Below are 17476 nucleotides of genomic sequence, written 5' to 3' on the forward strand. Positions count from 1 at the left end.
CGTTGCTTCAGCTTCCCAAAGTCAATCTCCCAAAGAGAACGCGTGTTGTTCTGCTAATTAGAGAGAGTCGGCACTGTCTTCTTCTTATGTTTATTAATCTTAATTTGTCACTCGCTGACTTTCTACTTGCAGTTAACCCCTTATCCCAATGAGCTCACACTAGCCCAGGCTTTCATCTGGGGATTTAAACTCGAAACCCTTTCTCTCACAGCTTAGTCACTATTGCTGTGACTCTTTCTGCTACTATCACTTCATTCTCGCACATTGTGAAACGCATTTCTCTGCCTCGATGAGGGATTTGTGTCGTATCTGTGTCAGACGACGCAAGGATCTTGTTTTGTCAGGATGCCATGGGAGCGTTAATGTTTTTGGTTTGATTTTTGAGATGGGAGAGCCGGATGTCCTTTTTGCTGCGTCTTCCTGCGGCTCTCGGAGATCGGCATCTCTCCTGGCATTACATACACACACGCGCGCACGCACAACTTCTGCCAACTGGATGGCTCGTGGAGGCTTACAGGACCTAGGCACAAGCTGCTTTATTTCCTGTTGGCATTTAGCAAACTTTTCCTTTCACACATTATTAATGGCTCATTTGAATGAAGCACTTTTGTTGAAAACTGCAAAATCTGAGCATAAAGTGGCACAGTGACACAGATGTATAGTGCTGTTACACTAATTCCTCTTTGTCGTGAGGAAAATATTTTGTGAGCTAAAGAGCAGGCACAGCCTATTTTCACTACTAAATGAATCATCATCTCTCATTTCAGCCACTCATTGTATTAACAGTTGTTTTATGGAGCCTTGTGTTTGTGTAGTGATCCATTTTTGTCTCTCTCAAAGCAATTGAGAGTATGAGCTGAACTAAGAGGATCAATCCCACTATGTTGTTACTGTGTTTTAGCAATTAATGGAAAAAAGGAAATAAAAGGCAGGCATCCAATGCAAATGCACTCTGCTCGATTTATTGTCATATTTGCATGTTTGCCTTGTGTTGTGTAGGTCAGTCTGTGCGCAGTCGGAGAATCCTTCAGGATGCTCAAGAGGAGGGTCGACCCTGTCCCAACCAGCTCATCCAGACCAAACCATGCCCCATAAGGCCTTGCTACATGTGGGTGCTGAGTGACTGGTCCCCATGCACAGTAGCGGTATGACAGGTTTTTCTGCCTATATGTTGATGTTCTTTGCACTGTACTGCCTAACAGCTTTTCGTGTTTCCTGTGGTCTGCAGACTTTCAGCATCACATTTATCTAATATGTGTAGTTCAAGAATATGCTGCAGTAGCTGTTGCTTCTGTCATAGTTTTAGAGGAGTATCTCACATTCAGCTTTCTATTTTTGCGAGCCAGCCTGCTGCAGTGCTTCAACAGAAAACGATATACAAATAGGTTAAAATAAAATTAAGAAAACCTTTGCAAATGTTTATTAATGTTGATTTATTGTGTCTCTGCAGGGCGCAGCATGTGGTGAGGGGCTTCGGAGAAGAAACCTATCATGCATTGTCCACTGGGGAAACTGGCATGAGTCTCCTCGTCAGCCAGTGAAGGAGGAACTTTGTGGAGATGTACTTAGGCAACGTATCCAACAAGAGATGGAGCAGCCCTGTTTCGTCCCCTGCCCTGGTAAAGCTGCATTTAAACATAGTGGATATTGATAGTTTTACACAAATATGTCAAAATTACATGACTCAGTGATTTTTTTAATTAATGTAGTCCTTTTATATTCACCAAACAATTACATAATCATTGAATCCGTCTAACAACACAGTCAATAATCTTGCTTTTAACAGAAATTCTTTTGCTAGGATCTGCCAATAAATTGTCCCTTTTTCCAATTGGCTGACATTTTCAGCCACTAAATAATTGCAGAATCAATAAAAGTCATAGCTTTACTAATGACCCTTGTAGCTCTAGATTATCTAGTTTCGTCCCGTACAGTAGCAGTACAGGGCCTGAGCTCAGTAACTATGAAAGAGACATATTTTATAATCAATAACCTGAAACGCTTTATTTCTTTGCACTGCATTATGTAACAATACATGACTCCGTAAGGCATGAAAAACCATCATCTTCTAATTGAAGCATTTAGCAGATCACATAGCTGAGAACAATCCCAGAGCTTATCACAGCAGTTTAATGCCTATGGGAATTCTGCACACAGAAAGCTTGTTCAAATGTGAATGTAATAATTTTCCAATAAAAAAACAATTATTAGGAGAATGAAAGTGCATTTTCAATACATTTAGTGCTTACTGCAAACACAGTGTATGTAAAATATAAGGAAAAAAATGTTTTATCCTATTTCCATAACAGTTTGTACACTGAGTCGCTTCAAATTATGTTGACACATGGGCGACAAAAACCTGAAGAAGTTGTGTTGTTCTAAAAAACTAACCCATCTAATTTAATCATTTAAGACTATTTTTCCAATGTAAATGGATTTAGGGGGATTTTATTACTTAGCACATCTAAAATCAAGAAAAAGAAAAAAACATCTGTATGTACAAGGATTATAAAAAATAATATTTTATGGTACTAGTACTGAATAAAAAAAATCTGTACCAGTTGTAATTCTATAGCATGTAATTCAACAGGTTTGAAATACATACTATAGTGCACATATGCATGGGTCATTTGCACACCTTTGAAGGCCCCTTTGCTCAGGGGTGTAATTTCCAGGGGGCTTAGGGGGGTTATGACCCCCCCCCCCCCAATAATCAGATCCAGCCAATAGAACCCCCCCCCCCCATAAAATTCTGAATTATCTTGAATAAATAGCCAGTTGATTTTCTTTACTCATTTCAGTAATTAGCAGCAAAATATTTGTTTAATCATCTGGGAATTTACCCAGATGTATTTGTTTATTTAGACAGAGATCTTGACCCCCCCCCCCCCCCCCCCCCCCCCCAACGTTCAGCACAAAGTTACGCCCATGTTATTGCTGAATGGTATATACCGATTTCTGAACGACATCTAGCCAACATAATTTTAAGAGAAGGCATTGCTTATTTTAGAAATACTATGCCAAACCCCATTCTACCTCTGTCATAGTACCGTAGTATGGCTCTGTAAACCTGTTGTTTATTGAAAAAACAGCATTGTCTCTGCCAAAGAAGTCTGCAAACTGTTGAGAACCTGAAATTTATCATTCATCAAGTAAGTATGAGGGGAAAAAAAACCTTGTGAAAAGTACAGTAACTGGTCTCCCCCGTTGCTGGCATCAATTCATCATGAGCATATATTTTTCATCTTTTTTCAAATATAACTGCTTTGTGTCTTTATATCATTTCTGACATCATTGTGATGAAATAATTCTGTATCTTGGACTAATGCGAGCCATAGCTTGTGAACCTGTTCAACTGTATCGAGTTATATTTTTTTAAGTCATGATTTCTGTCCAATCAAAGAGAAGTTTGTCAGCTGACATTTCAGTCTTATACCATGTGTATCTACACTAAAGTGTGAGGTGATGTTTTGGAGACTCCAGACTGCATTGTTCAGTACAGTAAATGTCAGTGTGTCAGTGTGCTGTTTGCAGTGCACATCACACCACATGTTGGTCACTTCTGCGATGGATAACGATAGCAGAGCACCAGTGTTGGTAGAGTAACTGTCTGTAGCTGTAATGTAGCAAAAAGAAAAACATAAAAATAAGAAGCGATGGTGAATCTTGGCACTGCTGTGTGCTCTACCTCAGTAGCCTAAAATGCAAAAACTTGTTTTAAACAAAATCTATTTATGGAAATTTTCTGGCAGACTTTTTTGAAATTAAGGCATGCTGCAGCTTTTCAACCTTGTTGTCTTTAGTAAATTAACACTGCATGTATTAATTCAAAAGGAAAATGTAAACAACAACATAGTAGATTTCTTGCACGACATGCTGTTAGTTTGTTATTTTGGTGAGGATATTGGGAACCCCTACAATGAACCTTTGTCATGATTTTTTATTGGGTCTGTGCATAGAAAATGATTAAGCTCATTGTTGTAAAAATCACTATAGCAACAGACAGACAGTATGTCATTGTTAACTGACATTCAACTTGTGTGTTTTTTTTTCATTTAGGCCACAGTGTGAATGTAGAATTTGCCTTAACCAAGAGAGTTACTGGCCAGCTGACAGTTTTGACCTGCTTCACTTGTCACTGTCTGCTTTTCCACCCTGCGAGTCTATAATGAAGCATTACTGTCTTTAGGCATATGCTAGCTGAACAAACACTATAGAATATATTTGATTTTCTCTCTGTTTTTTCTTTTTAAAGAGAGAGTCATTATGGTAAAATCACCAGCCCTCAAAAAATGACCTCCTTACGCATGGCTACTTCCATGTATGGCTTTTGTTAATTTGTGCTTTGAAGAGAGCGAGCAGTGCTTGCTTTTGTTCATATTCCTCTCACTCTCCTCTGATCCTCTCCTTGATTCATCACTCAAACCGCCTTTGCTCTGAGTCTTGGCTCGGGATCAGGAGTGTTTGATGGCAAGAGCAGATGTGTGTGTATGTGTTCATGTAAGTGTTGATGTGATGGTGGCAGACGCAGAGTAGGGGCCAGAGGAGGAGTTGTTGACATGCTTGTGATGGATGTGTGTGTGTGTGTGTGTGTGTGTGTGTGTGTGTGTGTGTGTGTGTGTGTGTGTGTGTCTGTGTGCTGTAGCTATTGCCACAGCATGTTTCCAGGGTTCTAGCAGCATGGGTGAAGAGCTGATAGACTGTATCCATATAAAGATGAAAGATAATGAGATGCTCCAATCCACAGACAGTTACTAATGGGTGTTCAGGGCAAAGAATCGCGAGTAGCTGAGGCTTTGGGTGATATTATCACTACAATGTGACCCTATCAAGAAATACAAAAGATATTTGTGTTTGACATTCAAAAACCAAACAGCCTTTATCCTTTAAAAATGTTTCCAAACTAAGCCAAATGAATTTTCTATCTCCTTTGAGACACGTTTCAGTATTGGGTTTTACCTTTACAGTCCAGCTTGGAGTTATAGCTTGTATTGTATAATTTATAACTCTGGTTGGTCTATTACTTCTGAATACCCACTGGGCTGTCTGAGTAATTTGTTTGTGCATTTGTTACATTATCAGCCGCAGATGTGTGCTGAAGTTGTTTTCGATCTCTTTTTAATGTTCCAGGAGCTAGCAGGGGAGCCAATAAAACGATCCCTGAAATAGTGTTGGCAAGCTGAATATAAACCATCTGCAAGTATCTGAAAGGAGAGTCTGACAGTGTTATTGACCAAGTTGTGCTATCACTGATGTTTTACTGTCTTTTTTTCCCCTCAGGAGACTGCCATTTGACTGAGTGGTCGTCTTGGAGCTCGTGCCAGTTGACCTGCCTGGAGGGGCGGAGCTTTGAAACCACCGGTCGCCAAGCGCGCTCCAGAGCCGTGATTATTCAAGACATGGAGAATCAGGACAGCTGCCCTCATCAAGTCTTTGAGACCCAGCCCTGTAAAGGTACTCGGGATGCCATGCATTTTCCATGCAAAGTCATACCAGCATCAGGTCGCCGGTGTCAGGCAAAAGACGACTTTCTTCTTTCTTCCTGACAGTGACTGTTAACCAAAATGCACAATAATTGTTCAGTTAAATGCACCAAATACTAGCAGTTTGGTAACAACTACTTTGTAAAGGATTAGGCGAAGAACATTCAGAACAGCTGCAATATATCACCAGTGCTTCCCTCTCCACAGCAGCTCATGTGTGCATTAATGGGTCATTTAAATGGACAAGTCCCTTGTTACTACTGCCTCAGAACAACTGATCACAGAGTCTCTCAAACAGCTGATGAATTTACACTGGTCAGCGGAAATTAATTAATTAATACTGCAGAAATATTTTCTTTCCACTACGACTACTGTTAAAAAATAATATTGTGCTATAGTGTCGTATAAAACTCCAACTCCAGATTTTGAAGTTTGCTCTCAAATCCTTTTTTCCTCCTTTTCTCAGGGGTGACCTAAATATTTGTGGCTAAATTCTCAGGTTTGTGCTGCAGTTCAGCCGATTGCCTGGTGTTGGCTTGATGTGTTGGAAAAGTGTTGTGCCTCCAGCCTCCTCCGTTTAATGAGCATGTTGCAATCTCTCTTGTCAGGACTAAACAGACAAAGTCAGCATTTGCTCTAGCAATTACAGAGCTCATGATCGCCACACCTAAAAATAGAGTAAATATTCTCAATTAACATTAGCAAGGTAATAAAGACTGTCCGCCCTGAGAAAATAAGTCATTTGTGCCAGCTTCTGTTACATCCTATTGTTTTATTTTTTTTAAAAGTTAGACCTCTAGCAGCTGTGCAAATAAGTGGATGTTTACATTCATATCATAACTTTTAGACCTGGGAAGTCAGATTTTGTAGGGAGTGACGCAACTCTCGAGCTAAGGGCGTTCCCCTGGTAAAGTCGGAAAAGCAAACAACAACGGGATTTGTTTTGCTTTAGCAAGGTGGAGCCAGTCATGCAACACTAGCAACACAGTGCAGGGCTTTTTAAAGAAAAAAAAAATTATTTAACGCCATTGCAGCATGTTCATAGATAGAATCTGATCAATTCTCTGCATAGGGCTTATTTAGTAAGTAACAAAGTATCAAACAGTCGCAGCACAGATTAAAATGTTTTACGGTTTTACTGATCTTTGTGCTCATAGCAGCAATCCTGGATCTTTGAGTCTGGGTTACCGGGGCTCCTCTGACTTTCCAGGTTGAATATCTCACTTGAAATGGCTTTCCTGTTTAAAATCTTAACTGGTAACTCAGTTAAACTGATAACTCAGATTCAAATGGAAGGCACTAATAGAGAGGAGCCATCCTTAATAGTGCCATCTACGCCCAGACCTCTGGATGTGAACACAGGAGCCCCACCCACCTTCTGTCTGTGAGCGGCAGCCAATCACAAGAAGGTTGGCTTCCCGCTTTTGAACCATAAACTCTACAAAGTTACTCTAGAATACTGCAAGGAAATAAATATGGAGCTGGAAATGAGCATATGCTGTAGGCTCCTTTTAATTAAGGGTCTCCTAGTCAAAAGTTGTGTGTGTTTGTGCTTCCACCACCACCCTACCTCCCAGCATGTTGCATGTCTGTGTTGCTTTAACAGCTGGTGTCTATGGTCCTTAAATAGGCATTAAAAATCAGTTATTGCAGGTTTTAAACTGTAACCAAGAAGCTGAAAAACATGCCCCCGAACCTTTGAACCACTCAAGCTGTTTCTCTTTCACTGGTTTTCAAGTTGACCTTTATTGTCTTCATAAATCTACAGATAAATAAATAAATGTAAGAGAAGATTAACACCATGGCAACATGGAAGGTCATCATTTACTGTGAGAAAAACTGCTTTTTTCCTTCTGCATACAGTGAATCTGGTACAATTTTCAACACTCGGTATTAAAAACAAAAGCTTTTATCCCTGAAATGGATCAGTGACATGAATATTGCCTTCTGTTAAACATTCAGTAAACTTTATGTCTTCTCATAAAAGACAGACAGATTTTTATATGATTCTGTATGTGTGACAGAACTCTTATAGGCCTTTCTGTTCAAGGTAAAAGGCTAAAAGGTGATACTACAAATGGTTTCTAAATGGGTATCTGTGCTGTAGATGGCAGTCTGGTGATTGTAATTGCAAAGTTCTCATTGAGACTGTGTCACGGGAGGTTAGCAATTCAAAATTACAAATTGCAACGAAAAGGCTATGATTAAACAGTCAGCATTTGAACCATAGAGGGGTCAGAACTGTTATTCCACTTATCCAATATTTGATGAAAAATGGAGGTCAATGCATTTGACTGATTATTGATTCACAAATTGGAGATATGTGTGTTTCACAAGAGACCTTTGTGACTTAGCTCTGAGTTTGAGTTAATATATACATATATGTGTACATATATATAAAAAATCTGGACAAAGCTGGACTGAAAGATAGCACAGAGGCACTAATCATGGCAGCACACGAACAAGCCCAAAGCACAAGATCCATAAAAGCCGGGCTCTACCACACCAGGTGCAGGCTGCGTGAAGATGCCTGTGAGATAATCCTGCTCATAGCAGCAGGGTGCAATAGAATAGAATAGAATGTCCCTTTATTGTCATTGTACATGTAAAATGAATTTGTGGGTGCTCCACACCAGCTGTCCCAAAATAAAATATAATTAGCAGACAGCAGGAATTAAATAGCAAACAGGAGAAATATAAACGATCAAGGGGCATATAGACAAAAGAAGAGAAATATATACGAAAACAACAGAAAGGCACACATTAGAGAACAAGATGCTAACAGGCAGGGCATACATGGAATGCTATAACCAAGTGTCTGGCACAGTATTAAGGAACATCTATGCCAAGTGTGACCTGGAAATCCTGAGGTGAAAATGGGATACGCCCCCTAGGGTGGTTGAGAATGAACAAGCTAGGATCAAGTTTCCAGGCCTGGTAGAGGATAGAAGACCGAAGGATAAAGACTCCCCACATCACCGATTTTATATATATATATATATATATATATATATATATATAGGTGCATTTTCTTCCCAAACTAAAACCGTAATATGTCTTACCATAATGAAGTTGCAGAAAGGAGTGGTAGTTAACGTCAATCTTGGCCTGACGACAGGTCTGCTTGGCCAACACAAACTGCTAATGAGCATCGTCTCTGCCTCTCTGCTGTTGCAACAGGAGGAAAATGCCACAGTTACCAGTGGAGGACAGGAGGATGGAGCAACAACAAGAGAACAGTATGGTGTCAGCGCTCAGACGGCGTCAATGTTACAGGTGAACAGTCGTTGGGTCTTCTGGCCACCTTAGATGGGTCAAACAGAATCGCTCCTGGGAAAACGCAGACATGTTCTTGTATAAATATAAATCATACTAATGCAAGCTGCAGCTAAAAGTGCCCCAGTTCTGTTTTTGTTCCCCCATGCTGAACTGAATCATTTTTCAATTCAGTCTGGATCACACGGATATGTGCTACAATATCAGATAATTTGATCGCTCAAAAAGAAATTTGTAAGCGTTGCCATGACAGTAAGTGAATCTGCTTTCATTCATCTAAGAAAGCTATTACACTGGTAATATTAGCAGAGGTGGCTTTAGCAGGTGGTTCGGAAATAAATTTAGATCACGATTTTCTTGTTGGTTCACGAGATAATTGGAAACGAGACGTTGGAAAAGATATGAGAAGGCTCGATACAAAATCGGATACGATGTCTTTTTGCCTTTGTTAATCATTTGAGTTTATAATAATAATATACTGTCCATGGGTTACATCCTGTAACAATTATGATTAGCTATTTTACCCCCTCTCAAAAACATCTCATAGCACTTCACAGTCTTCCACTGGAACACATGTTTCTTTCACATGCGTATAAATACACACTCGGAGAAAAAGCATGGCTTTAGTATAGAGTTCTAGTTTAATTTAACACCTTATTTGATCTACCTAGTCTCAGTGGAGCCTCCATTGATTTCTGCCTCTTAACATAAGTAATCAATAAGCCAGACTCTGAGCTGCAAGGCTTTCAATCCATATAAATATAAACGTGCATTTGTATTTGTGGGAAGTAAAGCAGGCGTAGAGAACGAGAACAAAGGTAATGGTATTGGGGGAATGAAAGCTTTAGGCGAGCTTGATGTGCTGTAAATAGTGGTTGAATGTGATCTTATCACTGCTAGGAAGTGTTTTTGGCAAATATGAGCCCAGAAGGAATAACCTCCCTCTGCAAAGAAGGCAAACAACCTAAGGCATTACTCCTTTGATATTTTGACATGCAATTTTCCATGTTGGAATTAAAATGTTCACAGACTGATGGGGGGCTCTGATAGGCAACTGAGCCCATTAATCTGTGTGACAGTACATTAATTTAGCAATCAATAGGTAAAGGAACAGAAATAAGAACACACTGTCTTTCTCCAGGGGGATGTTTCCCACAAAAAAGGCCCACCACGCTAAGACACTGTCATCCTCCGTGCACAAAACCGTTCTCACACTGCACGCCGGTAAGACCATTGCACTTTGATCAGGCAGCTGTGATCTCTGTAATTCTCACTGGGTTTTTTTTTTTTGCTGTTTTATTTATTTTTTTGCTGCCCCCACGTTTTCGGTGGGGAGGTAAATGGATTTTGACAGATGACATTTTTAATTTGGCAGAACAGGCCATTAAAGAATAATCAGATTAATACCAATGAACGTGGGCTCCATGTCAGTTAGAGACTACACCTATGAGGTGCAGGGGACTGCACACAAGCAGCATGAAAATGACAAATAATAGATTTAGCTTGAAGTTTTACTGCCCCTTAGAGTACCCCCGTGTTACTGCACCCACAAATGCAACGCTGTGAAATCACGTGTTGCATTTGTTTCAGGGTGCCTGTTTTTAGCCTGAAGGGGCGCATTCTTATCCGTTTCCAGATCTGGGAAGCGGTGTAATCTACCCCCCGACGAGAACAATTTAGCGCTGGAAAAAGTAAACCTGTGTTTAGAGTGAGAAATATTTTGTTGAGTAAAACGGAACGGTCCAAATGTGTGGCAGCCCATTTGTCAGCAGAGCTTTGCAGGAATTGGAAAGCAACAACTGCAGTCATCATCAGCTCGCTGTAAATGATCTTCTTCTGGGCTTCTTTCCCCCTCATGCAGAGTGGAGTGTGTGGGTGTGAGAAGGGTTACACTGAGGTGATGACCACTCACGGTTTCTTGGACTACTGCACCAGAACTCCGGGGGTGGACAACAATAAGAAAGCAGATGTGAAAACTAACTCTGGCAGATTAAAACCCGGGCCGTCTAAGGCCAAAGACCTCTACAACGAGTGGACCTTACGACCTGTCGGCCCAGGTACTGAAGGGGAAATCATGTGTGCAGACCAACCAGTACTGCTACGACCTTTGAACCTAACTTTGTTGCTCACCGGGACGGGGGAGGAATTTAGGTCCATGTTTTTACACGATTCATTATATATTACAAGAAAGACAATGTTCAATAGACTTTAAATGCCTAAAACTGTAGTCAGGACTAACCCTACTTATTTATTCTGAGCAGTGAGGAAAAGGTTCTAAAAGATATTCATAAAATAGATGTAGACTTACATATATTTAAAACTTTCTATTAAAAACTGCTTTCTGATTGCACAGATGGAAGAGTAAAGCTGTGGGTTTACGCCGTGACTGCTGTTGGATTCATCTTAATACTCTTCATTATAGCGTTATCGTTCCTGGTCTGGTAAGTACCGTTTTCTACTCTGTGTTCAGTCTCAGAAACAAAAGATTCATTGTGGTTTGTGCACATTCTGTATGAGAATGGAGAACATAAAGAAGGAAAGCAAGAGTCTTTCCTTGGACAGAACCCTGCCAAGTATGAGTTATAGTCTACTCTATACTTTGTCTGCTGTGTTGCTGTTATCAGATAATGGAATTCTTTGTAAGGACTGAAATCAAGTTGGGCTGCCTTGTGCTACTAAGCCACATGAACTCTTAGCTTTTCTTTCTTGTCTGTCCTTTTTTTTTTTCAGTAAGCCATCCAAAACCACTAAGACGTCTCCCCCACCGCAGAAGCCCTTGACCCTGGCCTATGATGGTGACATGGATATGTAACCAGGCTGCTATACCTCACAAGGACACACTCGGGATCAGACAGCCTGCTGCGTGTGTTCAGATTGTTAGGAAGCACATCCGTCACTTACTGTTTGCTCGGTTTTTGCAATGTCTCAAATAGATCAGCGAATAGCAACGATCACACATGATTTGCTGCTGAAGGGTAACAAATCTCGCTAGAGCCACTCGCTTCCTCAAAGAAGAGGAACCAGAGCTGATCAAAGTGAAAAAATGAGACATGGACCTCTAGTTTCTTTTCTTTTTTTAATGCTTGCAACATGAACACACAGTTGAAGCACTATTTAAAACCTGCGAAAGAAGATGAATGCACAGCTGTTGATCTTGGAAGGGTTTTTTTTGTTTTCTTTTTTGTGCGTGTCAAGAATCTGAGGGACATCCTGGTTGACTCGTCAGCAGTCGCTCGTGATATTCAAAGACCCACAGAGGTGGGAGTATTTGACTTTATCTCATCAGTGGTGGATCTTTGTGAAAGAAAACGTCTCAAGCCTTTTGAGTAAACTAAACAGCCTTTTTTTGAATTTTCGACAATAAACACGATGGTCTATGCACTACGTTAGTGCTGAATCCGTTTTCCTTTCCGATGACTTTTCTAGTGTTTTAATTGTAATGCAAGTTTTTGCTGTCAGATTGTGTTTTGTTGATGATGCCATATGTTGTGTATATGTGAAAACCAAATGTAGGCTTGCCTTGAGTTTAACGATACAATGATGCAGTAATTTCTCCTCCCTAATTCTCCCTGGATTCTCGACCACTTAGGACAAAATTGAGTAAGTAAGTCAGAGCAGAGTAATCTGTACAAAACCAAAAAATGTCAGAGTATTTTGGTGACGAGTGCAGTATCGCACATAATGCAAATTACAGTATGTAATATTAGTATGATAAAGACCATACCTCATATGCAGTGCTTAAAGGTTATTAGACCACCTGCCATTAAAAGAATAATAAGAATAATAAGAATAAATAAGTATTTATTAGGCAAATATAAACAGGATTCATATTTTTAAATTGAAAAAATCAGAAATTAACGAAGCATAATATTCAACCACTAAAACTAATTTCTCTGTTCAGGAACACAAAGAAATAACTGTAATTTGACATTTTTATCAAAAAAATAACAAGCAGTTTGGGGTCTTTTTTATTGTTTTTTTTTTTTTTTAACTAAATGTGAAAATTTGTGGATATCAATGATAATTATTTGTCAGCATATAACAAGTTTGTGCATACAGGTCAATTTAACTGTTACAGAAACATAAAATATTATTCTGGTAATCACCGTTACTGTTTAATTAAGCCAGTTGTGGTATGAACCTTTCTATGGGTTGTGGTCTAATAAATGTGTTAAGCACTGTACACTTTTTCACTAAATGCAAAGCAAGAAAGGACTAATCATCAAAACATACCGGAGCATAGAGAGGACGAATTATCCACTGGATTACACACAGTGCTTTAACAGAGCAGATGTGCTTTATTTATTTAAAAATTGTCATATTTTAGTGCTTTATTTTACATCCAAATACAAGGTCTTTTTTTGTTGTTGTTGTTTTTGTACCATGAGTACAGGGCTGAAGACATAAAAGATAGCAAATACCAAATATTTATGAGCACATAATTTAATAATCCGGCAGCTTCTTATCTTATTTTCTTATTCTAGTCTTATTTTCTAGCCCTGTCTGTTTTTAAAAAATATATATTTCCACTCATAGCATCTTGGTAGATTCGAGACATTTCACCTTCCTTTTGTGCAATATTCACACAGCCCAGTGGAGTATGAAGTTCCTGGTATTGGCTAATTTTGGCTCTGATCAGAGTTTATGCTGTTTCTCGTTCTGCCAAGACTAACTGGAGATTTGGTCTTGTGTTGTCCGACCTCCTCCTGAATGTATTTTATCGGGAACTCTTTAATCTTAACGGTTGTGCAAATACGGTTGTTACGTGACTGTATTCCAACAGCTGATTGTATGTAGGCATGCTAGATCCATTTTGGCAGAACGTTCTCTAAGTGGCCTTTGCAAAGATTCTGTTTTACAATTTACCGAACATTTCAGAATCGTTTAATTTAGATAGTGTTTCTAATATTTGGCCAATAAAGTGACACAAAGGAACATGTGGAAAATGATGACAAGGATAACGAATAAAAATAAAGTGAAACCCCTTTCTGAAAACATGACATACTAATTATTTACTGTATTTAAAAGAAAAAAACAGCCTGATTTGATGAGACATCTCTCTGGTTGTGTCCCAAAAAACTAAAAGTATGTTCACCCATTGTTTACAGCATCATGCTGCTTGTGTTTTTATTGTGTGTACATGGAGAGCTGGACAAAAATGCAAATAAATTGTGAAACCATGTGAAATCAATGCACTGCTTTCTTTCCTCTTTGGTGCACCTTTTTAAATATTTTTTTGAGGGATGCTTTTGTTCTCCTGTGATCTCCATCGGCTCCTTGACTTTCGAGTCCTGATAAATTCTAATTACTGATACAGGCTCAGAGGCAAAGCCTAGAATAGATAAGCTGCTGATAAGATTCATCTTGCCCCTCCGGTCAGATTCCCAGTCTGATAGTCCCGCAGGATGCACGCAGGTTTGCGAAGGAAACAGTGTTTAAATCTTTTGTCTCATCTAATTCATTTATTTAAGACTGTCACTTTTGTTTAGGAGAAGGTTGAATTCAAATGCTTGTGTCACGGCCATCTGATCTGTGGCAAAGATGTGTGCCGATCTTGTCATGTTCTATTCATCTCATTTTAGTAGCTTTCAAGACATATTTGCAGATTTCAGTGGATGCTTGTGAGCGGAATGAAAATGGCTAGTTTAATTAATTTTATTTGTCTATCATATGAAAGCTGGCTGATTCTAATAAAATGCTGTATCCTGCAGTTTGTCAGGGCGGAGCAGCGCTTAATGAATGTTTAGCATCATCAGTGCTTAATGCTTTAAAATAATGACCATGATAATGCTTATTATCATTTATTACTAATGTATTATGTGTGAATCTGCAGCCCAGAGGACTGAAGCAGTTCTTAGAGATATCTAGTTTCTGATATGTTCAGCCTCTCTAAAATAAGTCTGTTAATGTTTTTTCTAGGGGGAAAAAAAGTCTTTGTAGGATTTTATGAATGTATTAGGAATCATCGGCCAGCAGACATTGAAACAAGAAGCCAGTTGCATTCAGATCGTGTTCATTACAGGTCTCTTGACCACCAGTATTCTCCATGCCTTTAGGATAATCCCATCAAGCTTTATATCAGGATCATGATTTAATTGCATGAGACTCCTCTACAGTCAGTTTTAATCACCAGTGCTGCTGAAGCTGATAAATTATGACATTTCTTGAAGACTTAATACAAGGGCAGCTATCTTTGACTTCACTAAGTTATTCAGTTTGTAAGTTTAGGGGTTGGGGATGTTGGAGCTAGTCCAAAACTACTACTGCCTGATTCAGCTGTTTCACTGAAACTAACAATTAGTCTCTTACATTGTATAGATTTGTCTCGAGTGTGTTTTCAACCATGCTTTAATGTAGTGGCAGCAGAAAGTTAATGTTTTCACTTAACCCATGAAGATGTACCACTCCGTGTCCATCTACCTGATACACTATGCTTTAGAACAAGAGTTATCAACATCACCTATGAACATTATCTGGATGCTCATTGTAAAGTTGCAACTGTGTAATAAACCAACTGTTTATTGATTAGTAAACATCCAGCCATCTATCTGTTTTCTTCCACATATCCAACGCAGGGTCAGTGTTAGGCTGGATCTCAGCTGTTGTGCCTCCCAAATAATTATTAACTGAAGGTAAATTGACAATTGATTAACCATTTATTAACGATGGCTATATTAAAGTGTACTCCTATGTTGTAGTGTGGTGTTTAATATCAAAGCAAATGATTCAATGAACAACCAAGTAAAAAGTTTCTCTACATTCCCCTAACTCAAAAGTGCATTTTATCCAGTACTTTGACTTATAACTAAGTGAATGGAAAGCTAAAGATTTCTTCTTTTTAGAGCCAATATATAAATCCTTGCACGTTAACACATTCAAGTGAAATGGTGAACACAAAAATGTCAGTGTTGTCATTGCGAACATGTTATTGCTGACATTGCTATTTAGCTCAAAGGACCATTAAAAGCTAGATTGAAGAGATGAGCGGCTGACGCTCTTTTTAACTATGACCTAACTATGCTTCTGATAGTGTGGTGGTTAACACGTTCACTTGGCGAGTGAAAGGTTGAGTCCTGCCAGAGAAACAAATTCCCTTTGGGGTTGGAAGGGCATCCAGCTTTCAGCGTAAAACCCTGCCAGATCAAAAATGTGGAGCTACCTGCTGTGGTAACCTCCTTGTTGCAAGGGAGCAGCTGAAGGAAGCTTTTATCACAGAGCACAAAATGCACAATAGTGTGTATGTGTGTATTGCTGGGGCTTCTAGGGATAGAAAGGCAAAGAAAGTGAGACAGACTAATAAATATATGGTGCTGAATTTGACAGTTAGGCAGGCTGGGTATCTAATTAATCAAGAAGGAGAAGAGAAAGACTTCATGCCAGTCCACCCACTAATTTTCTGACTTCCATTTTTGGTGATTGCATGAGCCAGCACACTGAGATCTTAGAGTGCAAAGTTGGAACACGGAGAACTGGGAGGTCAAAAAGATGAGCTGGTGCAAGTAATTAATAAAAATCCTGGTTTCCACATGGAGTCTATGAAATAAGGACAAATTGTTGTTATAAGGTCAGTGCTTTTCATTTTCATCTAACAGCATTATTTAGTTCAAGATGAAATTTTAATCTTCCACAATGTTTTAAAAAAATAAAAACAGGATGCAAGACTTTCTTTTATGCTGCACTGGAAAAATTATGAAGTACTGATTTAAATTCACCTCAGTCATGTTTAGAGGTAAATGATGTCAAGTAAACCCAGTGAAATGCAATGATTTCTTGGGACATTTGCAAACTGAGACACACAAACCAACAGAGTGATTAGGCTATGTGTGTCAGTAGGTGAAGGCACGATGCTCTCTGAGGAGCCAAGGTTGTAAAATATCACTGCTAAAATGAAACAATTACGTCATAAACGTCGCACTTTCTATCCTAGATCTCATTCATCTCACTACTGCAGCAGCACAGAAAGAAAAATCAACAAACTGACAATAAACACGCTCCTAATCTCATGCAGTTATTATACTTGTGCTGAAGATGTGCAAATTATCCAACCTGAACTCATAAACAATCCTTTTAAACTTCTACTAATTGATCACAACTAATACAAGACGATAAAAGAACCGAGGATATTAGCTGTGTTAGCGAGTGCGCTTACACAACGCTCGCTTACACAACGCTCGCTTACACAACGCTCGCTTACACAACGCTCGCTTACACAACGCCTATCCTTGTGTTGTGTAAGTGACACAATGATGTAAGTGACTCAACTGACACAATAAAGAAGGGCTTCTTTATTATTTTCTAATAAAAGGATTTATTTTATTAGAAATCAAGTCAGTGCTTCTATCTTTCTTGACAAGTTGTTGATCTTAGCCTTGTTAAACTCATTTGTCTTGTTTTCCTATTTAAACACTCTTCATTTGAAGCCAGAGATGAAAAGGCATTTTGTTGTCTTGTGACAGAGCTACAGTTTACAGGTGCTTTTTAAGGCCTAAAATAAAGATTTTTCCAAAGACTATGTGGCAGGTGAAGTGCTGCCATCATCCATTTAATAATGATAGTAATAATGTGGTCTGCAAATGTTGGGATGGGTTGGGAGGATCCTAGCAACAGGACCTGCTGGGAAAGACTGTTCCACCATTTTTTAAATTTTATTTTATTTTTTTTACATTTTACAAAAACTTTAATAAGAAATAATCAGACTGATCGACTCATCCAACAGA

At 39.1% G+C, this 17476-nt stretch overlaps 1 protein-coding gene across 3 annotated transcripts in view; it reads left to right on the forward strand.

Moving 5' to 3' along the window:
* The window catches only part of thsd7ba (thrombospondin, type I, domain containing 7Ba), a 197395-nt gene extending 182716 nt beyond the window's left edge, over positions 1-14679 (forward strand). For 2 of the 3 annotated variants that reach the window (XM_085134466.1, XM_085134467.1), the window contains exons 22-29: positions 1000-1145; positions 1451-1619; positions 5281-5454; positions 8664-8759; positions 9901-9983; positions 10621-10816; positions 11113-11200; positions 11490-14679. In XM_085134466.1, coding sequence (XP_084990592.1) covers positions 1000-1145; positions 1451-1619; positions 5281-5454; positions 8664-8759; positions 9901-9983; positions 10621-10816; positions 11113-11200; positions 11490-11571 — 1034 coding nt within the window. In that variant the 3' untranslated portion in view covers positions 11572-14679. Of the gene's footprint in view, positions 1-999; positions 1146-1450; positions 1620-5130; positions 5455-8663; positions 8760-9900; positions 9984-10620; positions 10817-11112; positions 11201-11489 lie in introns of those variants that run through there. The other variant, XM_085134468.1, reaches the window with a different exon arrangement.
* The last annotated feature ends 2797 nt before the right edge of the window (positions 14680-17476 follow it).

The sequence above is a fragment of the Neolamprologus multifasciatus genome, chromosome 16 (genome assembly GCF_963576455.1).
Source record: "Neolamprologus multifasciatus chromosome 16, fNeoMul1.2, whole genome shotgun sequence".
In the NCBI taxonomy this organism is placed as follows: Eukaryota; Metazoa; Chordata; class Actinopteri; order Cichliformes; family Cichlidae; genus Neolamprologus; species Neolamprologus multifasciatus.